This window comes from Vitis vinifera, chromosome 9 (genome assembly GCF_030704535.1).
Source record: "Vitis vinifera cultivar Pinot Noir 40024 chromosome 9, ASM3070453v1".
Lineage (NCBI taxonomy): Eukaryota > Viridiplantae > Streptophyta > Magnoliopsida > Vitales > Vitaceae > Vitis > Vitis vinifera.
Genome location: NC_081813.1, coordinates 12,592,802 through 12,618,217, shown reverse-complemented (window position 1 = coordinate 12,618,217; position 25,416 = coordinate 12,592,802). Strand labels below are relative to the sequence as shown.

Genomic DNA, 25,416 nt, shown 5'->3' with positions numbered 1-25,416 from the left:
AAAAAATACTTTCTCAAGCGTCAACATATCATTTACATATAACAAGTAAATTTCCTTTCATGTAAGGGATTGTTGGAAAAATGCTTTTTAAATACTGATAAAAGGATAAGTTTGAACTAAAATTTGAGCGAGCCCCATGAAAAGTTTAAGGTGGGACCAAATTGGAATGCATTAATTCATCTCCATAAGTAGATGAACGTAATATATTGACATCTAAAACTAGTTATGGGGTGCATAAGAAATGAGCTCAAAGTGACTTATATATTCATGGAAAATGTAGTGGAAGAAAGTAGTCACACATATGAAGGTCAATAGCTAGAAGAGGACTTTATAAGCATTTGTTTAAAAGACACATGAGCTTCAATGAGCTCATATACAAGTGGGCATAACTATATGGGTGTGGATTTGGGCTTGACTTAAACCCACATGCTTATAGGCTTAATTGAAATGCTCATCAACATGAAGTGTTATCTTTTCCTTAAGGCACACCTTTAGGGGGTACATCCACATCTATAAAAAGGGTGCCCCTCCATGATATTTCGTCATTACATCAATCATCTATGTCTCATTTTTTTCTAAGTCATTTTCAAGTGTGGTATTCCATTCCAACCAAGTGTGATGTTCCATTTTAAGTTATTCCCAAGTGTGGCATTCCATTCCAATTCAAATGTGAGTTGCAAATGTGTCGTTCCAAAGCATCTAAATTTTCGTATAGAGTACAAAACATTGTTTTATTAACCATCTTTTGTGATTTGAAGTGCTACTATCACAAGAAAGTGATTATTGGATCTTGTAGATGATTGGACACACTAAACTGCAAGCACTTAAGCATGACACATTCATTTTTTTTTTTCTCAATTGCATTTAATAATAATTAATTTTTTATCCTTTTATCTTTTGAAAAATTAAAATTTTAATGGACAATGTCTTTTTTTCTTAGTATGATTATTTTTCAAATTCCTTATTTATTTATTTTTCATCACTATATGCATTTATGAATAGATTGCATGATAAGATGAATATAAAAAAGAATCATATCTAGACTCTTAGTATTTGTGAGACAAAACTAAGGTCTTAGTTAGAAGAAGTTGAGTTATTTCAATTTTTGAAATGTTTGAAGAGGGAACCATATGTTAGATTAATATATGTATAAATTCATAAAAAGATATTTTAGTGTCATTGGTTAAGCTTGAATGTTTTCCTTTCAATAATTTTAGTGACCATCATCTATATTAATATATTTTAATTATATATCAAGTAGGAAATCTTTATGATTCTAGTTAAGCTAATATTTTCATGTTTTTGTTTATAATTTAGGTTTGGTTTTTTATGAGATGCAAATGCAATGGAATGAGCGGAGTCGGAAAAAGGTATATTCCTTACTTATTTATTTAATATTTTATTAGTATTTGCTTGTTGATTTATAGTATGAAGTTAGATTTTCATGATTTTATGTTTTCTAATATAGGTTTGCTTTTAATGAATGACAAATGCAACGACATGAAGCTAGTGTGAAAAAGGTACAAATATTAGATATTTATTTTTATTATTTATTTATAGTTTAAAGTTGGGTATTGGCGATATATTTGGTAATACTAAAACAACAATGCCAAACCTTAGTCTTCCTACTTTAGAAAATATTTTGCAATTATATTTTAAAATTTTATTATAATTATAAATAAAATAACTATTTTCTTAGTATTTAATTGGTTACATAATTCAAAATTGTAAACATGTATACCTTATTTTATTAAAAATACACTAGTTTGAATTGTATTATTGAAATTTTTTATCCAAAATTTAATGTGATTTTCATAATTTTTTATAATTTATTTTATTTTTACAAATAATCAATATTTTTTTAGTTACCAACTTCATAATATTATATTAAGTTTTTACTACTTCCATTTTTCTTAATTCAATCATTCATTAGAACCATCACATGTTTGTTTTGACACATTTTTTCTTTTAAGAACCTTTTTGTCTTCTACAATTAATAATTATATCTTTTTTTTCTTGAGTTTATGACGCTTGTTTTATCCATTGATTTATAAGGAATACATGTATAAGTAGCAAATAGTTGATTAAACATAATATTCTATATAAATTAATAAATATTCATTTATTAATAAATTAATAAACTATTCACTTGTTAATAAATCAATATCCTCGTTAATATAATGATTTCTCTTGGTTTCACGAGTATTATTTTATAGGGATTTTATTATTTAAGTGATCAATGAGAACTTGATTAGTTTTATTATTTATTATAGTATTATTTAGGCATACTATTTCCCATGGTTAAAATCAAACACAAACTCTTAATATGAAAAATTAAATATAGCAAAATTTTATTAAAAATTTAAAAATTAAATAACAAATAATTGAAATGTAGGGCACATATCACTTCCCGTAGAAAAATCTTCCCATGCTGAAATGGTTAACAATAATTTTACACCTGCATATCATTACACCAATCTGTAGTTGTTTTTCAAAGCATTCATCTTCTTATCTATTTCCATGAAAAATGAATAAAAACTTCGTTTTAATAATAAAAAATATTAAAAATATAATTAATTAAAACAAAACATGTAAGAATAAAATATTAATTGTTGCTACAAATTAATTTCTTTCTCTTTTGTTTAATCATATACATTTTGTACATTGCGGAGCCAATGGGAGCCGGGAACATGCTCCCCTTAATTGGTTTTTTTTTTTTTTTGCCAAAAAAATCTCATATATATAATTAAAGATTTTCAAATAGTAAAAAAATGAAATATAAACTTTTTACTCCAAAAAGATAAATTTAATTTTGAGTTTTTAAAATTTAATTTAATTTTTGTCATGCGTACAACATCTTATTTATTTCTCATTCTTTCATAAATTTTAAACTTTATTATAACTTTTCTAATAATATTAAATTTTTGATAATTTTGTATTTGGTATTTATTAAATAATTATTTTAAATTGTATGTGCTTTTCAATTTTGAGTTTGATTTTTTATTTATTTTGAGAATTAATTAAATAATATCTAATTTAGAAATAAATCAAATAATTATACTAGATTGTGTGTTATTTAATTATTCACATTATGAGAATTTATATTTAGCTTTAAAATTTTACTTTACTAATAGTGTTATATTCTAATCTTATCACATCATAGAAAATTTTAAGGAAAAAAATCTCATTACTTTTAGTTGATTTTTACACTAGATTTTATTTAGTTACAATTTTTTAAAATAGTTTTTTATTCTTAAAAATAAACAAAGATATAGGAAAATATATTTAACATTAAAAAAAACATGTATTTCAAAGACCAATTTTAGTGGTTTTGGGTTATTTTCATTTGATTTTTTAGGTTTGTTTAAAAAAATAACCATACAAATTAATATACAAAATGATTAAAAATAAAACATTATATGTAAAAATTATTTTTAAAACGTATTTATAAATGATTAAAAATATTTTAGAATCCTAAATAAACTTTTGTTTTATTAAATTTCAAAGAATAATTTTTAAAAACTGTTTGTGACGACACTTTCCAAACCGAATCATACTCAATGTCCATATTTGAACCTTGACAACCTGGCTCCCCTCTAACCAGAATGCCTGGCTCTGCCTCTGATTTTGTATCGAACTCTCTACCTCTTTTATATTTAACTCTATTGTTTAAATCTTTAAAAGGTTTAAAAAATAAAATAAAAAATATTAAATTGTATTAAGAAAAAGAAGTTTCTACGGACGTCGGATGTAAAACAAAGAGGAATGTGAAAACAGGAAGGGTATGCATGTAAATTCAGGAAACCATAAAAGGCCAGTCCACAATCTATTCATAACAGCACTGGCAGGGCAAAGCCACGTAGAGGCACACTGGCAAGTGGGAACAGCGATTCCGAACTTCAAATTTCTGAACTAAAGAAAAATTTATAAATTGGGCAGAATCCGAAAGCTAGGGTTCTCTCTATAAGAGACTTTGTTTGCATTATCTTCGATATCTTCTAGGCTTTAGATTTGTATAGAGATGGCTTCTGCAAGTAATGGGTTTGAAGCAAAGCTAAGAGATGTTGGGAATAGGCTTCTGCACCCTCCATCTTCTGCTGAGGAACTCTTACCTCTTCTTGAAGTAACTCTCATGCTTTATATATCCATATATGTGGGTGGTAAAATCAACTTTTGTGTGCGGCATGGTGTTTTTTATTTTTCTTTGTTGATATAGAAGTGATCGTTTCATATGCGTTTTCATTTTCCATCAAATGCCTATTAAGTGGATCCTGTTTTAATCCTATTGAATTCGTTGATATTTTTTTCTTTTCTTCTGTTGAATTAATTGCTTATTAGATCGTTTCATACCGGTATGTTATCCGTGGGATTATGATTATAGCTTTATGGGTTATCCTTTTCCGATGACTTGAATGTTTTCTGCTTATCACTTGTGTTGAGTGTAACAATAAGTTTTTGTGAATTGATTCATCCTCTTCTTTCATTCTGTCTTTCAGAAGGCCGAGTCTTATTTGGCAAAGGTGGAACAACAACCATGTATGTCAACAAAGATTGCACTTTCAAGTCTCATGGAAGCATTGGTCGCAGATCAAATCTTGAAGCATGGAAATGGTGATGTCAAAGTGTCAGCTGTTGCCTGCATAAGTGAGATCACAAGGATAACGGCACCAGATGCTCCTTATGATGATAATCAAATGACGGTACTTAATATGCCAAATCAAGAAGTTTTCTTTTGTTTCAGAAACACTCAACTACGTGCTCATAACTCCTTGTCTTCATTTCGTTGGCACACAGGAAATTTTCCAGCTGACTGTAGCATCATTTGAGAACTTGTCTGATATGAGGAGTCCTTGTTATTCCAAGGCCGTTTCAATTCTTAAGAGTGTTGCAACCTACAGATGGTGCCTGGTGATGCTGGACCTTGAATGTGACCGAACAATTATTGATATGTTCCAACTTTTTCTAAATGTCATTAGGTGAGAGCTTTAATTATATATATATATATATGTTGTTTTTCCCAGTTTCAGATTTAAATTGATTTATGCATAAAATGGATTTAGTGAATGCAAAATTGGATCCTTCAATTGATGCTCTCTCTTGATTTTAAGGTCTGACCACCCAGAAGAAGTATTTTCAGCCATGGAGACTATTATGACTCTGGTCATGGATGAAAGTGAATATGTTTCGGTTGAGCTTCTTAGTCCCATTCTAGCTACTGTGAGAAAGGATAATAAGGCAATAATCATCTTTTGCTTGATTTTATTTAATTCCTTGGTTTTCATTTTAATTTTATAATATTTATTGACATGGTTTATTGTTTGTTCCAGAATGTGTCACCTATTTGTTGGAGGTTGGGAGAGAAAGCTATAACCAACTGTGCAGCCAAGCTTAGGCCATATCTCATGGAAGTGGTAAAATGCCTGGGAACTCGTTTGAGTGATTATGCTCCAGCTGTTGCTACCATTTGCCAAAATGAATCTAACACCCGACAATATAATCTCAATGTCAGTGGTTCAAGGGCACATTTGGTGAGTTTCTCATAGTTTTTTGTTTCACTTCCAGTGCACGAATTTGGCCTAGGTTGCATACCCTAGCTCCATCACTAATAGATTTATGCTTCCCATAGACTTGTACATCTATATTAATTCTATCTTCTGTGAAGAAGCCATGTTCAACGAGATGGCTTTTGACTACTGTTAGTTTATTGACTGCTATATAAAAGGTTTAGTGGGTGTAAAGTACTACCGCAGAAGACAACAGATTTTAACAATGTGTATTTACTCATTCTCAATTACATTTTCTGAAATAACTTAAATTTAACATCTTTGATAGGAAATAAATTTTTTTTTGAACAGGTGGCTAAAGTGTTCTCAGAAGACGTTGTCTGTCCTAGAGAAGTTGGTCCATCTGGGGAAGAATCTTTGAAGTCAATGATCTGTAATGATGCTTCTCAGACGAAGGACACTTTTATAGACTACAATTCTTTTGATAGATTAAATCAACGTTCTACTAGGAAGAAACTTCTTGTAGAAACTGCTGACAAACCTGTCAAAATAACCCAGAAACGGAGTTGGAAACCTTATTTTTTGGTGAATCCAGAGGAAGGCTATGATTATTGTTGGATTGGGAGGAGGAAAAGGGCTAATCCAAGGAAAATAATTACAGAAGCATCATCAATTTGAACATATCCCCAAAACAGTTGTATCACTTAAAGTAATTTTGAGGACAAAGATACTGAAAAATCTAGTACTATGGTATAGTTTGAGAATGATTGTGTATTCTATTATAATTCTTACAACATAAGTATTTATTACAACATAAGTATGATTGTGTAAAATAATTACATCACTTTAGAATGTAAAAGATTTTTGTGAGACATTGGTTGATTGGAAGAAGAAAGTTTGGTAGCCAATAGACAAGGTGTGAGCACTTTAGGACTCCTGCTATTATAACGTTATTGCTTTCTATTTTCTTACCACTTTCCTTCTATTATTGTTCTGTTTTTTTCCCTTCACTCTATTATTTGTGTCAAAGGGGTCACATTTAGCACCATTTTCAAGAAAATTATGGTAAACATTGTTCTTGTTTATAGCATTTTTAGTTTATAACGCTTATGCCAATAGTACTTAGATTAGTTTTTCATTTTTTTCTTTTGCAAAAAATCAATTATGTTTGGATATTGGCCAAATAACTACAATGACCTAGATTTTATTGTAGAACATTATAGAATTTAGTCTTAATAAAAACTATAAAAAATATATTATAGATTTTATTGTAATGACCCTGATTTTGTTAAAGGATAATTTAAGAGTGCTTAATTCCATAATGAGGTTTAGTGTCTTGGTTAACTAAAGCATTTGGTTGGTTAATTAAAGAAGTTGGTTAGTTTGTTAAGTTAAGAGAAAGACGGTTAAAGAGTAAGTGTTGTTTCTAAGCTTTTATTGGTCAAAAGTAGGTTGGTTGCTTAGTAACTAGCTAGTTGAGCTAAGTGATAGAGATTTCAACAGGAGGTAATTATTTTACTTAGTCGTGACGGGATCTAGCTATTGTTTTGTGGTACAAGTGAAAAGGGGTTGGTCTAAGTGTGAGAAACCAGAGATGGGAAGGACACTAAGAGAGATTTCAAGGGGAAAATCTGAAAACACCTTGAAGTTCAGCCTCTATTTTGTGTATAAAAGTTGAAATGTGAAGGTGGTGAGGGAAGTTTTTGGGATAGAATTTGAAAGGCAATTTAAAAGGAAAGTGAAGAGAAAAGTTAAAGGTTGAGGTTACTCAAGTTGTTGGATAGGTAGGGAATTTTTTTATTTTTTTGAAAACTATATTTTATACGTGATTATTTATAAAAAAACTTGGATCAAAAGTTTGGTTAAATCTAGTTTTAAAAATGATTTAATAAGTGGTATGGTGCATGCATATGTAGAAATTCTAATGGTGCAAATACTATAATTATTCTATGAAATTTATTGCTCTTGTTTGAAGTATAATTTATTTTATTGAGATATGCTCTGTTCTTACTAGAAGTAACTTCTTGATGTAGCTAAGCTACATAGACACATGCTGAATGCACTAACACAACTTCTGGAAAAAAAAAAACAAAGGCATTAGTAAGGGTGGTTTGAAATGAAAGGTAAAAAGAAATAGAGGGAATGGTTTGTGAGTGAGAGTCCTTAGAGGAAGAAGGGTAGAGTATCCTACAGTGAAAGACCTAAAAACATCCCCTAGGAATATCTATGCATGGATTAATGGGGGAGTATGGATGCATGTACCTTGCTGAGAGCCTCAAATACTTTTAAGTTAATAATTTTTATAGGTCATAGAAATGAACTTATCAAGGGAAGTATATGATTTGAAAATTGTTGGTTTGTATGATTATACCTGCTATTATTGAGTTAAAGTTGATGTTACATTGAATTGTTGCCTTATGGTGTACAAGATGTTTTATAAATTTTATTGTTAAAGTTGATTCCTTTTCTACTAAGCTATATCTCATTCTTCTCTTTAAAATTACTTTCAAACTAAGTTGCAGAGATTTAAGAAGGAAATGAACATGTATGTTATATGGAGAAAAATAGATGTTTTCTTGTTTCAAAGTTGTTTAATATTAATAGAAAACCAAACTTATATAACTATATGGCATATAAATGACATGTTAGCGCACACACAGGTTGCACGACATATGTGGCATGCAACCCGTGGTCGCAATGGCATGAGGCATGGTGCAACCTATCCTTTACCAATGTTGGCACGAGGCTGGTCAACCTTGTTCATGGAGGTGAGTCAATGGGCCATGAGTGCAAAGTTATAGCATGCTATTGTAACTAAGGAAGGCCTCAACATGGCATGGTGCTACTGTAGTAATATGGATGCCTTAGATGGGTTCCTAATGTGTTACACAGGTGCGTAATGCCCTGTGCATGGGATAGACAAGCCATGGGCATGCAATGCCATGGCATGTTGTTACACCAAGAAGGGTCTTGGACACGAGCATGGTGCTGTTACAACAATGAGGAAGGTATCAAATGCATTATAAAAGTAAGGCATAAGGGTGCAGTGCCCTGTGCACATGGATGATTAGCCATGGTTGCAATGCTATAACACATAGTTGCAACCAAGAGAGACTTAGGCATGGCATACGAGAAGCCAGAAAAACAATCAGACCAATGTAGAGATGTTGGTGCATGGCTGACACAGCTAAGGCATGGAAGGGCCATGCAAAAATCTAGTTCATTAAGCAAGAACACCACCACCTTGGTATCATGGGCACTTAGACATGGTATAAGGGTGCTCTGTGGATATCAGTGTGTCGATGTGCACTGATGCATTAGAGAGATGGCTGAACACATGGGCATGGTCAAGGCAAGATGATTGACGTAGGTTGGTGGCATGCACACAAGGTGTTTAATGTGGGCTAACTCACATGAAAAAGGGTTGAAGACTAGATTGGCAAGAGCTTGGCTCGGAAGAAGAGAACCAGACATGACCTTAGGCTAATTGGATCAAAGAAGGATATGTGTGGCTGAGTGACATGAGATGGTTACAAAGGCACTTGTTGGCAAAAGGTACTTTGTAAGGATAAGACAGGGCTTAGCATGAAAGGGAACATTATTGGATGCATGAAAAGACACTTTTATTAGGAAGGAGTATCCTTAGTTGGGTGGTTGTGACAAGTTGCATAACCATTAGTTAAGCTCCTATTTTGAATTCAAAGGTTTGAATTCAAAATTCAATTGAGAAGGCTCCTCTATAAAAGCCTTTGCATTGTAGAGAGAGACTAAGAGTGAGTAATCTAGAAAGAAAGCAAACTATGTCATTGTCTTTGGTTTCTCTAATTAGACAAAATTGTACAAGTGTTGGTATACTTAAAAAGTTTTGTAATCTTTTAGTTTTAAAGTCAAATAGAAGTTGGGAAGGTTCATGTATCTGCTATGTTGCCTTGGTTACATTTGCATTACTTTTGTTTTGGGCCTTCAGAAAGGTTGGCTAAGATCGGTGTCTTAGCATTGCACACTCAGGAAAAAAATTGGTGGCTATTTTCAATGGTGTGACAACTAAAACCAAGTACTTCGACCTACTCAAAGCCTATGAATGGGAAACAAACCATAAGTCCTCAAAGCCCATATTGAAGAACAAGTATGGTCTTTGCTTGGAGCTATAAACCACAGACAACAAAAAGAAGAGAGGTCAGAACCTAGCTAATAATAATGTGTGAATGCCTTGAACTTTTATAAACCTCCAAACGACATCACGTCACTTGTCATCAATCATTTTCACTAGTATAATTCAGGTGCTCCTTCATGAGTGAGATCATAAGGATAACAACATTAGATGCTTGTTACAATGATAATCAAATCGAAGGTACCTACAACCTCTTAAACACATTCTTATAATTAAAAAAAAAAATCCAAATCAAGCAATTATGTTTTTTAGTTAAAAAATTCTCTTATGTTGATATGAGAAAATTACATATTCATATGCTCATAACTTGTCTTCATCATTCATTAGTATACTAGAATTTTTCTAGCTGAGTGTTACATCATTTAAGATCCCAGTTGATATAAGAGTCACTATCATTCTAAGCTAGGTGATGCTAGACTTTTAGTGAGACCAAATGATCTTTTATATACTCCAACATTTCGTAAATATCATTAGGGTGAGGGCTTTAATTATGATTTTCTTATTTCCTTGTGTATGTCACGAACATGATATGGGAGATAATATTGGGCCTACAAAATTGAACTTATATGTTCCATTTTGCAAATGTTGGTTTATTTTGATTGAGAGCTTTTTTTTGTATGATTTTAATTAAAACGAAAAATTAAGTTGATTGTACTACAACTAGGTGATGACAAATAGATATTAAAAACAATCACATGAAAGCACATAGTAGATTTGTCTGGTGATGAATCAAAATGATATTTTTTGACAACAAATAGATAGATTATGTTCATTAGAAAATAACATGATGCTAATGGAAGTTATAGTATTGAGGTCCCCCTTAGTTTTGACTTAATTGAATTATGAATGAATTTATGGTGGATGCTGGTCAAAGATGCTCCAGTTTAACAAATACAAAAAACATATCTATATAACAAACTTGAACTTTTTGCACATTTATGCATATATATATATATATGCTAGTTTTATAAGTGTTGGAAAGTATACTTTAAGTTTGGGATTTAACTGGAGCCAAACATGAATGATGATAATAATAATAAAAAACATTTGAAGATTAGACAACTAAGTCAGCTTGAAACCATAATAATAAGCATTTAAAGATTATACAACTAAGCAAGTTTACAAACATACTTCATTTGACATATTTCATTTGCAAACCAACCAATGCAAAATGATAATAGTTTTATGGTATGTTAATACCTTTCTTAGCCTAATGCCCTGTTCTTTTAATGGACATGGTAGCAAAATAATAGAAATAATAAAATTTTTTCTACCTCTAATTATTGTAATAAATAATCAACATTATAATATTTTATCTTTAAAATATTTGAATATGAATTTTTTCAAATCTAATGATTTTTTTTTTAATATTTATAAAATTCAATTTGGTTTTTCAAAATATATTTTAATTTTTTTTTCATATTTTGCCAAAAAACTTAAAATTAATCAAAATGTTTAAAATATGTAAAATTATCTTAACTTTAATTGTTCAATAACATCAATTATCAAGAAAATGGAGACACTAATTTCGTTTATGGTAGAAATATTTTAAGAAACACTTGAACAAAATTTCTATATTGACAAAGGTAAATGTGATGGGATAAAATGAAAGAAATAAAATCAAGTTATTATTATTTTTTAAATTTTCTTAGAAAAACACAAAATATCTCTTAAGAATCAAATATAATTAGAGCTTTAATTTTATTTTACCTTTTATGTTTTGCTTTATAAGGAATGAATCTTTATAATGTGCCTCCAAATAATGAAACTTTTGGCTATTGTTTCAACCAACCTAGTCTCAAAATCTCTTAAAATCAAAAACCCTAATTTTCTATTTGGTTCCTATGAAAATCAAATAAACGAAAGATAAATTTTCACAATCTCAATCAATATGAGTATCACCTTCTTTCTTAATTGTTTGGCCATTAAACCATCTCAATCGCCCTATCGCTATATATTCTTCTCAATCTCTCAATTTCGCTATCTCTAAATTATCCCTCATGCTTGTGAATCCCTCTTCTTCTTTTTCTTTTTCTTCAACCTTTATGAGCAATGTGTAGGCTCTTTGGTGAAGTTGCACATATCCTCTACTTGGATGCGTCTCTTACTAAGGTACTATCCAATTTTTCTTGAGTTTTCAATTTTTTTTTTAGCTTAAGTTGTGATTTTTTTTTAGTATTTGATAAATTACTCTTGATCATACAATATAATATTTACGAGCTTTGAAAAATTGTAAGAGTTTAAGTCTTTATTGGTGAATTCATTGCTTTTACATTTTGACTAGTGGATGTAAATTCTTCAGTTTCATTATGGTTTTCGATATATGATATTTTGGATGAATAAGAAGCCAAAAATTAATAAAAGAAAGAAAAGATAATTTTCATAACATTTGAAACCCATTGGAACTCATAAAACACAGCTAACAAATGTTCGATTAAGTCTACTTCCTAATCTTGCAGGTACATTTGGAGAAATTGACACCACATTAGCTCAAATGGTGAAAATTAAGTTCCATTTTGTTTTTTATATAAAAAATCTATTCACTTAGGAACTCCATGCATATTTAATTTCAATATTTTTAATGGCTATCATATTTTTTAAAGTGTTTTTTTTTCTTTGTGGTCAAAACCCTTCAATATGTAGACTACCAACATGAGATAATTATGGATTATAGTAGTGATTAGAGGTTCATAACAAAATTTCTCTAATCTTATGCCCATTTTAATAATTTATGCTCATGTAGAGAGTACAAAATATTATTTGATTCACAATTTCTTATAATTTGAAGTACCACTATCACAAGAATGTGATAATTGTATTCTAGGACATTATTGTAACTAAACTAGAAGCACTTAAATGATAGAAATTCAGTTTAAGAACACAGTCAAACTCTAGCCTCATTTAATCTTATTTTTTATTTTTAATTTCTTTTTGCTTTATTTATTTTGTTTACATGGTTATTAGTGCATATATATTTTTCAATAATTCGCACAACAATTCTTATTGAAGCTAGAGAATTTCCTTAGAATATAATTCAAGAGGTGACGATAAAAAAGGTTGTTCTACTTAACAACTCTAAAGCTTGCTAGAGTGTTACAAAAGGATGCCCTCGTTTCAAGGGAGGTGAAAGAAATGTGCAAGCACATTCAATTATGGAAGCTTGGAATCATTCTCATTTCCTATGCAAGAGCAACATCCTCAATGGTTTGGACAACATAGTACATAATGTGTATGGTCATGTAAATACTACAAAGGAACTATGAGAGTTTCTTGAGGAAAAAGCATAAGACAAAGGATGTTGGTTTAAGAATTTCATAGTAAAAAAAGTTTAGGATTACAAAATGATTGGCTCTAAGATAGTCATGAGTGAAGTCCAAGAGTAACAAAGCATTATGCAAGGAATACATGTAGAAAAGAAGTATTGAGTGACTTTTTTTTTTTTTTTTCAAAATTATAGCTTGAACAGAGATACAACTCCATATATATGAGTTATGGAAAGGATAAAGACCTTTTTATAATTTAGTGGGGTATTTAGTTAGAATAGTTGTCTCTAACCCTATGGGGGTTAATGATGAAAATTAGATATCCAATAGAAAGGACTTTGAATCTATTAGTGATTATGCATTGATATGAAAAGAGAGGTGATATCCTAGAAGTTCTTAAAACAAAGGTAAATTACTAGATCCTCCATGAGATCTAAATTTTTAACATTAGACAAACTAGGTCTAGAAGATGCACAATGACTTTGTAATTTCCAAGAGGGCATATAATGCTAGCTAAAACCTATGCTCAACATCAACATATATTGTGATAATCAATCTGTTCTTGAAAGAGCACAATATCACATGAACAATGGTAAATCTCAACATTTGTTAAAAACACAATACTATGAGATAGTTACTTTCAAATGAAACGCTTGTGGATCCACTTAGGTTTATTAAGAGATCAAGTTAACTACTCATCAAGGGGATGAGATAAAGCCTATGACTGAAAATTTTTCATAATACTAAACCAACTAGCTTACTAGAGATAGCAAGATTTAGGCATAAAGGGACAACTTAGGTATGAATAAATTAAAGCACTAGAGATATTATCTCTCATACATATTCCTATGATGAAATAGCTTTATCTACACTATGAGTTAGGCTAAGATTTGATGATAAAGAGTTCTATTTGAAAAACCATGTGGAGTATGATATGCTTGCTTTTAAATGATATTGTTTTGGGGTTGAGATTCTCTAAAACGCTCGTTAAAACTTGGAGTTGTTCAAGGCTAAAATATACATAATTATCATAATAAATGATGTCTGAGAAGTAGCTATGTGAATACTATTATCATGGTTTAAATATAAAAGTTTAAAAGTTCAAGACATCACACTATTTGATGATTTTCTAGTAAATCCAATAATATTTCACTAAAGAAATTCCAAAGCCACAAGCTACCTATATCCTAATGCAACTTCTATCTAAAGAATACTTTCTCAAGTGTTTACATGTCATTTGCATATGATAAGTAAATTTCCTTTTATGTGAGGGATTGTTGGAAAAAATGGTTTTTTAAATAATGATAAAAGGATAACTTTGAACTAAAATTTCCTTGAAAATTTTAAGATGGGACCAAATTGGAATGCATTCATCTCCATAAGTAGCTGAATGTAATATATTGATATGCTAAAACCATTTATGGGTGCTTGAGAAATGAGCTCAAAATGACTTATATATTCATGGAAAATGTTGTGGAAGAAAGTATCCCACATATGAAGGTCACTAGCTAGAAGAGGATTATAAGCATTTTGTAAGCTTAAAAGAAACATGGACTTGAACTTGGGCTCAAATACACGTGGGCCTAACTATATGGTTATGGATTTATGCTTGACTTAGACCCACATGCCTATAGGTTTAATTGAAATGCCCATCAACATGAAGTGTTATCTTTTCTGTAAGGCACATGCCAGACACATCTACATCTATAAAAAGGGAACCCCTCCATGATATTGCGCCATTCTAACAATCATCTATCTCTCCTTCTTTTCCAAGTCATTCCCATGTGTGGTATTCCATTCCAACCAAGTGTAGTGTTGTTCCATTTCAAGTTATTCCTAAGTGTGATATTCCATTTTATTTGAAATGTGAGTTGCAAGTGTGTAGTTTCAAAGTATCTAAACTTTTGTATAGAGTACAAAACATTGTTTGATTCACAATTTTTTTTTTTTTTTTTTTTTTTTTTTTTTTTTTTTTGTGATTTGAAGTGTTACTATCATAAGAAAGTGACCATTGGATCTTAGAGATGATTAGACACACTAAACTGCAAGCCACACCTTAGCATGGCTTATTTATCTTAAGATTTAACATTTTTTTTCCAATCTCATTTAATAATAATTAATTTTTATCTTTTATCTTTTGAAAAATTAAAATTTTAATGGGAAAAGTCTATTTTTCTTATTATAATTATTTTTAAAACTCCTTAATTATTTAAAGTATTTTTTGTCATCATCTATCTATCTATCTATCTATCTATATATATATATATATGAATAGATTGCATGATAAGATGAATATAAAAAAGAATCATATATAGATTCTTAGTGTTTTTGAGATAAAACTAATGATCGTAGTTAGAAGAAGTTGAGTTATTCCAATTTTTGAAATGTTTAAAGAGGAACCACATATCATATTAATATATGTATAAATTCATAACAAGATATTTTAGTATCATTGGTTAAGTTTAAATGTTCTTCCTTTCAATAATTTTTGTGGCAGTCATTTATCTTAATTCTATTAATATATTAAATTAGAAATCTTTATGATTCTAGTTAAGCTAAATTTTCATATTTCTGCTTATAATTTAGGTTTGGTTTTTTATGAAATGCAAGTGCAATGGTATGAGTGGAGTCGGAAAAAGGTATATATCTTACATATTTATTTAATATTTTATTAGTTTTTGTTTATTGATTTATAGAAGTTGGGTTTTCATAATGTTATGTTTTCTAATATAGGTTTGCTTTTATTGAATTGAAAATGCAACAACATGAAGCTAGTGGGGAAAAGGTACAAATATTAGATATTTATTTTTATTATTCATTTATTTATTGTTGAAAGCTGAGTAATGGCAAGATGTTTGGTAATACTAAAATAGACAATGCCAAAGGTTACTCTTCTTACTTCACAAAATATTTTAAAATTGTACTTTGAAATTTTATTTTTATCATAAATAAAATAACATATTGTTAGTAATTGTTTTAGTTACATAATTCAAAATTGTAAACATTCATACATTATTTTATTAAAATGAACTAGTTTGAATTGTATCATTGAAAATTTTTTATCCAAAATTTAATTGGATTTTCATAATTTTTTTTTATAATTTCTTTTATTTTTACAAATAATCATTTTCTTTTTAGTTTCAAAATTCATAATATTATATTAAGTAGCTTTTTGTAACTTTTATTTTTCATAATTCAGCCATTCATCAAAATCATCACATACATGAAACCTCTCTATCTTTTACGATATTAAGTTTTGACACATTTTTTCTTTTAGGAATCTTTCTATCTCTACAATTATTAACTGTATCATTTTTATTTTATTTTTTGTTTTTTTTTTTTTTGTGAGTTCATGAGGCTTGTTCTATCAATTGATTTATAAGGAATACATGTGTAAGTACTCAATAGTAGATGAAACCCAATATTCTATATAAATTTGAAAAACCGAAAGTCCAATAGGGGTTAATGGGTGATTTAAAAATTTTCAATAAAAATTTATATGTTATACCCAATTCTTTTACCTTACAAGATTTTAAGGATAATCTATTCAATCAATTGCAGGCAATTCAAATAGAATATCAAATATAAAAGATATAGAAAATGAGACACAAGATGTTTATGTGGAAAACCTCACACTAATTATGGAGATAAAAAAAAAAACCACGAGATCTAAGATCCACTAATCTAAATCTACTATTTGAAATCAAGTTACCCAGATTTACCTGACCACTTTTCCTTAAAGACTTGCTCTCTAGTACCTACAACTTGATTCACGTCCATGATGCAGTAACCTTTTATTACTTCCCGGTAGATCCTTCAACCACCATGAAGGGATAAAGGTCTTGAACCCAAGATTCAAAGAACAATCCTTGAATGAGAGATCGAGAATAGTGTAACACTTTAGGCTTTTTCTCAAGGAGATCCTTTCCAAGGAATAAAATGTTTCTAAAAACAATCTCAATGTGATCTCTACACAATTTCTCCAATCTCTTTGCCCTTTAGGGGTTATTAGGGAGGTCTTTATAGACAAAAGCCCGAAGAGTCTTGATTTTGGATGGTTTCTCGATTGAAATTGTGTGAAAATCTCTGTAGAAATTGCATGACTGCTTGAGCCAACTCATGGACTGCTTGTGCGCCTCGAGCACTTGAGTGATCATCAGTGCTTGAGCGATCCAGGCTGCTTAAGCACTCTAGGCTGCTTGAGCGGTCCTACTCTCTTTCAAAAACCAAATTTAAATTGTTTTAAGTTAAAAAAAAAAAAAAAAAAAAAACTAATCCTTTTAATACCTCAATTACATAGTCTAATCTGCTACAAGTCAAACCACTTTAAACATACTTGTGACTTGTTTAATCATATATATTTTGTACCTAACTCTCTACCTCTTCTATATTTAACTCTATTATTAAAAATTTTAAAAGGTTAATGTTGGAAATCAAGCCAGCATCCTCTGTTTACTTCCCTAATTAGTGTAATGTACAGCCTTTATTATAATTGATTTAGGAGTAATTCTAGCAAGGTAGTTTATTCACTTTCCATGTAAGAGTAGTTTATTCACTTCCCATGTAAGAGTTTATTCACTTTCCATGTAAGGGAAATTCCATTCCGGAATTGTCTCATATCCGTAGGCTATTTATTTATGCTTTCATTCATTGTAAAGTAAGGGATCACAGAATGAATTGAGGTGTTCCTCCATATTTTGTTTTCAAATTCTTCATATTTTTCTTCAAATTCTTCATGGTATCAGAGCAGGTTTAATCCTGTCTCATCGTCTTCATCTTTAGTCAGTTTTTTTACTCAATTCTATTCTTCTAATTTATGCCTAAATACGGTCCAGCCTTTGGAATGGCTACCAACTCATCATCCTCTACTTCTGATATCATCATCTCATCGTCTTCATCCTCTCATCAGATGGAGATGCTTCAGAAACTACTGTCTCCTCTTTTGTCAGTACAGTCACAAACTGGCTCATCTTCCAACCAGGTCATTGGTTCCGGAACCTTGGCTCACAAAGGTAATTTTTTGAGTGCCTTCACTGCTGGTAAGAAACGTAAAAAACCTTGGATAGTGGACTCAGGAGCATCTGATCATATGACGGGAGATGCGACAATTTTTGATACATATAGCTCATGTCCAAATAATTTAACAGTCCGAATAGCAGATGGTTCACTATCAAAGGTTGCCGGAACAGGTTCAGTTGTGCTATCAAGGGATCTTACTCTCAACTCTGTTCTCCTTGTTCCTAACTTGGACTGTAATCTATTGTCAATTAGTAAACTCACTAAGGAAAAGAGGTGTATTACTAATTTTTCCTCCACTCACTGTGAATTTCAGGATTTGGATTCGGGGAAGACGATTGGCAATGCTGAGGAATGCTCTGGACTCTACATCCTTAAGGAGTGCCACGATCCACAAGAACAACCTCAAATGACAGTTGGTAGTAATTCTTTTTCGGTTTCATGTCAAAATAACGATAGTGCAATTAGGTTGTGGCACTATCGCTTAGGTCATCCAAATGTTATGTATCTCAAGCATTTATTTCCTTCATTATTTAATAAAAATCCAAAATCCTTTGAGTGTGAAATCTGTCAATTATCAAAGCAAGTCCGGTCTCATTTTCCCATTCAACCTTATAAAGAGTCTAGTCCATTCTCAATGATTCATAGCGATATCTGGGGTCCGTCAAGAATAAAAAATGTAACTGGTACTAGGTGGTTTGTCTCATTCATAGATGATCACACTAGATTAACTTGGGTATTCCTCATGAAAGAAAAATCTGAAACGAGTCAAATTTTCAAAAATTTTAAAAATATGATTTAGACCCAATTCTAGTCAAAAATACAAATTCTAAAGTCTGATAATGCTAAGGATTATTTCAACTCCATTCTAGGAGAATTTCTAGCACAAGAAGGGATAGTTCACTTAAGTTCATGTGTTAATACCCCACAACAAAACGGAATCGCTGAAAGGAAAAATAGGCATTTGTTAGAGGTGGCTAGATCACTAATGTTCTCCATGAATGTTCCAAAATTATTCTGGGGGCAAGCTGTCCTTACGACAGCCTACCTCATCAATAGGATGCCGTCTAGGGTACTAAAATTCCAAACACCTTGTCAAACACTCCTAAAATCCTTTCCGACTACTCGTCTCATCTCCACCGTCCCACCCAAAATTTTCGGGTGCTCTGTCTTTGTTCATATCAATCAACAACATAGAAGTAAACTTGATCCTAGGTCACTCAAGTGCATCTTTCTTGGGTATTCTTCAAATCAAAAAGGGTATAAGTGTTACTCTCCGGTCACAAGAAAATTCTACAATTCAATGGATGTCACCTTTTTTGAAACCCAGCCTTACTATCCCAAAAACGATATTCAGGGGGAGAATTCAACTCAGGAATATCAATTTTGGGATCTTGAGTCATTCAGTGAGTCACCCATCACCACTGAAAATCACATTCCTCCAGAGTCATTTAATCAACCCGAGTCCATTGTTGACTTGTGGGATAAGGAGCACATCCAAGAGGAAACGGAGGAAAGAGCACTTTCTCAACAAACCCATGAGGCAGAACCGGGTCCTAATCCAAGCAAACTTCCAGGTAACAACGCTCCTGATGGTACTGTTGATTCTGAGTTAGAAAATGATATTCTTAATATGCCCATAGCTTGGAGGAAAGGAGTTAGATCATGCACTCAGCATCCCATTGGAAATTTTATTTCTTATGATAAGCTATCACATACGTTTCGTGCATTCACTTCTAGCATCATAGAGATACAAGTTCCTCAGAATATTCAGGAAGCTTTCAAGTATCCTAAGTGGAAGGCGGCAGTCGATGAGGAAGTTCGGGCGCTGGAAAAGAATGGTACGTGGGAAATTACTGACCTCCCAAGAGGTAAGAAACCAATTGGGTGTAAGTGGATTTTCACAGTAAAGTACAAGGCAGATGGTAATGTGGACAGGTATAAGGCTCGGTTGGTTGCCAAAGGATTCACCCAATCTTATGGCATTGACTGTCAAGAAACTTTTGCTCCAGTTGCCAAGCTCAATACTGTTCGTGTACTTTTATCCTTGGCAGCTAATCTCGATTGGTCGCTTCACCAACTTGATGTGAAGAATGCCTTCCTCAATGGTGACTTAGAGGAAGAAGTTTACATGGACATTCCTGCTGGACTTGAGACGACATCAAATTTCAACAAGGTTTGCAGACTCCGAAAATCCTTGTATGGTCTCAAACAATCTCCCAGGGCCTGGTTTGAACGGTTCACTAAGGTAGTGAAAGGGTACGGATTCGTTCAATGTCAATCCGATCACACATTATTTGTGAAACACTTCCCAGAAGGGAAACTGGCAATTATCATTGTATATGTGGACGACATAATTTTGACAGGTGATCATGAAGAGAAAATTGACTTACTTAAAAAATTATTGACAAAGGAATTTGAGATCAAGGATCTTGGAAACCTCAAGTACTTTCTCGGAATGGAGATTGCTAGGTCAAAGAAAGGTATAGCAGTCTCACAACGCAAATACGTTCTGGACTTATTGAATGAAACAGGAATGCTAGGATGCAAGCCGGCAGAAACACCTATGGATACAACTGTCAAACTGGAAGAAAGTGATGGAAGTGCGCCAGTTGATAAAGGAAGATATCAACGTCTTGTGGGGAAACTCATCTATCTTTCTCATACAAGGCCAGACATCGGCTTCTCCGTTAGTGTGGTAAGTCAATTCATGAATAATCCAATCGAAAAACACATGACTGCTGTGATCAGAATATTGAGATACCTCAAGATGACACCGGGAAAGGGTCTCTTCTTTCAAAGAACAACAAATAAAGAGATTGAGATTTTTTCAGATGCAGATTGGGCAAGTTCAGTGACTGATCGGAGATCAACTTCAGGCTATTGTTCATTTGTCTGGGGGAACTTGGTTACATGGCGAAGCAAGAAACAGTCAGTGGTAGCCCGTAGCAGTGCTGAGGCAGAATTTCGTGCTATGGCACAAGGTATCTGCGAGGGAATCTGGTTGAACAGGCTGTTAGAAGAATTACGGGTTCCATTGAAGCATCCCATGGTGTTATACTGCGACAATCAAGTTGCCATCAGTATCGCTAAGAATCCGGTTCATCATGATCGAACTAAGCACGTGGAGATAGATCGACACTTTATCAAGGAAAAGATTGAAGAAGGAGTTTTCAAAGTCAGCTACACTCCGACAAACTGTCAAATGGCTGACATTCTCACAAAAGCTCTTGCTCGAGTTAACTTCGAAGATCTGACAGAAAAACTTGGAATGATCAACATCTACAACGCGGCTTGAGGGGGAGTGTTGGAAATCAAGCCAGCATCCTCTGTTTACTTCCCTAATTAGTGTAATGTACAGCCTTTATTATAATTGATTTAGGAGTAATTCTAGCAAGGTAGTTTATTCACTTTCCATGTAAGAGTAGTTTATTCACTTCCCATGTAAGAGTTTATTCACTTTCCATGTAAGGGAAATTCCATTCCGGAATTGTCTCATATCCGTAGGCTATTTATTTATGCTTTCATTCATTGTAAAGTAAGGGATCACAGAATGAATTGAGGTGTTCCTCCATATTTTGTTTTCAAATTCTTCATATTTTTCTTCAAATTCTTCAGTTAAAAAAAATATTAAATTGTATTAAGAAAAAGAAGTTTCTGCGGACATTGGATGTAAAAGAAACAAGAATGCGAAAACAAAAAGGGTAGGCATGTAAATTCAGGAAACCATAAAAGGCCAGCCCACAGTCTATTCATAACAGCACTGGCAGAGTAAAGCCACGTAGAGGCACACTGGCAAGTGAGAACAGCAATGCCGAACTTCAAATTTCTGAATTAAAGAGAAATTTATAAATTGGGCAGAATCCGAAAGCTAGGGTTCTCTCTATAAGAGATTTTGTTTGCATTATCTTCGATATCTTCTAGGCTTTAGATTTGTATAGAGATGGCTTCTGCAAGTAATGGGTTTGAAGCAAAGCTAAGAGATGTTGGGAATAGGCTTCTGCACCCTCCATCTTCTGCTGATAAACTCTTGCCTCTTCTTGAAGTAACTCTCTTGCTTTATATATCCATATATATATGTGGGTGGTACAATCAACTTTTGTGTGTGGCATGGTGTTTTTAATCTTTCTTTGTTGATCTATAAAGTGATCGTTTCATATGCGTTTTCATTTTCCATCAAATGCCTATTAAGTGGATCCTGTTTTTATCCTACTGAATTCGTTGATATTTTTTTCTTTTCTTCTGTTGAATTAATTGCCTATTAGATCGTTTCATATGGGTATGCTATCTGTGGGATAATGATTCTATCTTTATGGGTAATCCTTTTCCAATGACTTGACTGTTTTCTGCTTATTAGTTGTGTTGAGTGTAACAATAAGTTTTTGTGAATTGATTCATCCTCTTCTTTCAATGTCTTTCAGAAGGCTGAGTCTTATTTGGCAAAGGTGGAACAACAACCATGTATGTCAACAAAGATTGCACTTTCACCTCTCATGGAAGCATTGGTCACAGATCAAATCTTGAAGCATGGAAATTGTGTTGTCAAAGTGTCAGCTGTTGCCTGCATAAGTGAGATCACAAGGATAACGGCACCAGATGCTCCTTACAATGATAATCAAATGACGGTACTTAATATGCCAGACAAGAAGCTTTTTTTTTTTTGTTTCATCAACACTCAACTACATGCTCATAACTTTTCATTTCATTGGCACACAGGAAATTTTCCAGTTGACTGTAGCATCATTTGAGAACTTGTCTGATACGACGAGTCCTTGTTATTCCAAGGCCATTTTGATTCTTAAGAGTGTTGCAACCTACAGATGGTGCCTGGTGATGCTGGACCTTGAATGTGACCAAATAATTATTGATATGTTCCAACTTTTTCTAAATGTCATTAGGTGAGAGATTTAATTATATATGTTGTTCTTCCCTTGATTTAGTGAATGCAAAGACTGTACTTACCTGTCTATATATGTTCATGTGAATGCTGGCTTTATAATTAGAAAAATAATTTTTTAAATCAAACTAGCAACAAACAAATTTCTATAGCTTTAAATCAAAGAGCGGAAGCATTCTTACTTGATCATGATAGAATATTCAATTGATGCTCTCTCTTATTTGACTTTAAGGTCTGACCACCCAGAAGAAGTATTTTCAGCCATGGAGACTATTATGACTCTGGTCATGGATGAAAGTGAATATGTTCTGGTTGAGCTTGTTAGTCCCATTCTAGCTACTGTGAGAAAGGATAATAAGGCAATAATCATCTTTTGCATGATTTTATTTAGTTCATTTTTAACTTCATAATATTTATTGACATGTTTTGTTGTTTGTTCAGAATGTTTCACCTATTTGTTGGAGGTTGGGAGAGAAAGTTATAACCAACTGTGCAGACAAGCTTAGGCCCTATCTCATTGAAGTGGTAAAATGCCTGGGAACTCGTTTAAGTGATTATGCTCCAGCGGTTGCTACCATTTACCAAAATGAATCTAATACCCGACAAAATAATCTCAATGACAGTGGTTCACGGGAACATTTGGTGAGTTTTTCATAGTTTTTTGTTTCACTTCCAGTGCACGAATTTGGACTAGGTTGCATCTATTAGCTCCATCACTAATAGATTTATGTTTCCCATAATCTTGTACATCTATATTAATTCTATCTTATGTGAAGAAGTCATGTTCAACGACTTGTACATGCTTTTGACTACTGTTAGTTTATCGACTACTATATAAAAAAGTTTTAGTGGGTGCAAATTCAGTCATGTTTTTAGACTAGATCTTTTAATTGGCATGCATCCAGCTACCTGAGGCTGCACAGTACTACCACAGAAGACAACAGATTTTAACAATGTGCATTTACTCATTCTCAATTACATTTTCTGAAATAACTTAAGTTTAACATCTTTGATAGGAAAACAATTTTTCGTTGAACAGGAGGCTAAAATGTACTCGGAAGATATCGTCTGTCCTAGAGAAGTTGGTCCATCTGGGGAAGAATCTTTGAAGTCAATGATCAGCAATGATGCTTCTCAGACGAAGAATGACACTTTTATAGACGGGAATCCTTTGAATAGATTAGATCAACATTCTACTAAGAAGCTTCTTGTAGAAACTACTGACAAACCTGTCAGCATACCCCCGAAACGGAGTTGGAAACCTTATTTTTTGGTGAATCCAGAGGAAGGCTATGATTATTGTTGGATTGGGAGGAGGAAAAGGGCTAATCCAAGGAAAATAATTACAGAAGCACCATCAATTTGAACAAATCCCCCATACAGTTGTATCACTTAAAGTAATTTTGAAGACAAAGTACTGAAAAATCTAGTTTTACAGCATAGTCTGGGAATGATTTTGTGTATTCTACTATAATTCCTACATCACTTTAGAATGTAAAGGATTTTTGGGAGACATTGGTTGATTGGAAGAAAAAAGTTTGGTGGCCAATATATACTCCTAACATACTCAGTCTCCGACCAAATTCCTTTGAAATATGTAGAAGAAGAGTGTGTAAATGTGTTTTAAAGAAGAAAAAAAAGAGCAAAATTGTCAATCCACGTTGGAAAAAGATGAATACTTTTAGTGGGTATATATGCTAACTCATGATTGATGGATTTTTGTGTTGTTCATTATTTCAAAATAAAATTTATAACCTAATCCAACTATGCTAAGGAAACTTTTATTTTATCAAAAATGATTTTTAACAAAAATTCTGGTAGTATTACTATTTTAGATGTCATCCACTGGTATAGATTATTTTTGGTAATTAAGGTTTGAATAAAAGGAAAAGAAATAAATGTGATCAAACAAAAATAGATTCACAATTCATAATGACAATGAAAATAATAAAAATTTTAAATTGGTAAAATCAATTCCATGTCAAATAATCAAACTTTGAGAGAAGATTAATAAAAAGAAACTCTTGAAGTTAAGATTTTTTAGAAAACAATCCCTATGAATAAATGTTAAGATATATTAAGATTTATTATTCATCAAATTATACTGAAAATCTAAATGTTCATCAAAATTAATTTTTTATTTTGTTTTAAATTTAGAATTTTTTTATCAAATGAGATAATTTAATCCAAAAGATCAACCATCTATTTAATCCATCTTAAATTATCTTTCAATGATTCGTACAATGTAATTACTCAATATCATTAAATTTAGCTTTAAAAATTTAATAAATCTACCCAATTTGCATTTTAGTAATCATTCAAGACAAATTGATGAAAAAAATCCTAAAAATTCAATTAATCAATCAATTAAATCAAATTATCTTAGCAATTAAACTTCATTTCTCTAATTCACTATAAATCTTACCTCTAAATCTTCCTTCCTTCAAGAAAAACGAGATTTGGTCTCACGAGACATGTTTGGATACCAAGGAAATGAGGAAAAATGAAAGAAAATAGGGAATTCAATTGAAAAAGAAAGAGTTTCTAGAAAATTTCAAAATCAAG

The 25,416-nt window shown here is 31.8% G+C and overlaps 2 protein-coding genes across 2 annotated transcripts; both read left to right on the top strand.

Annotated features, from left to right (window-relative positions):
* The first annotated feature begins 1,466 nt into the window (after positions 1 to 1,466).
* LOC104880341 (sister chromatid cohesion protein PDS5 homolog C-like) lies at positions 1,467 to 6,182 on the top strand. The gene is made up of 6 exons (XM_059739578.1): positions 1,467 to 1,520; positions 4,497 to 4,700; positions 4,795 to 4,976; positions 5,109 to 5,217; positions 5,328 to 5,528; positions 5,856 to 6,182. The coding sequence occupies exons 1-6, from the start codon at positions 1,491 to 1,493 to the stop codon at positions 6,180 to 6,182; spliced, it is 1,053 nt and encodes a 350-aa protein (XP_059595561.1). The 5' UTR covers positions 1,467 to 1,490.
* A 15,499-nt stretch (positions 6,183 to 21,681) lies between these two features.
* On the top strand, positions 21,682 to 24,396 carry LOC104880340 (sister chromatid cohesion protein PDS5 homolog C). The gene is made up of 4 exons (XM_059739845.1): positions 21,682 to 21,999; positions 22,376 to 22,579; positions 22,671 to 22,852; positions 23,084 to 24,396. The coding sequence occupies exons 1-4, from the start codon at positions 21,898 to 21,900 to the stop codon at positions 23,259 to 23,261; spliced, it is 666 nt and encodes a 221-aa protein (XP_059595828.1). The 5' UTR covers positions 21,682 to 21,897; the 3' UTR covers positions 23,262 to 24,396.
* Positions 24,397 to 25,416: the final 1,020 nt, after the last annotated feature.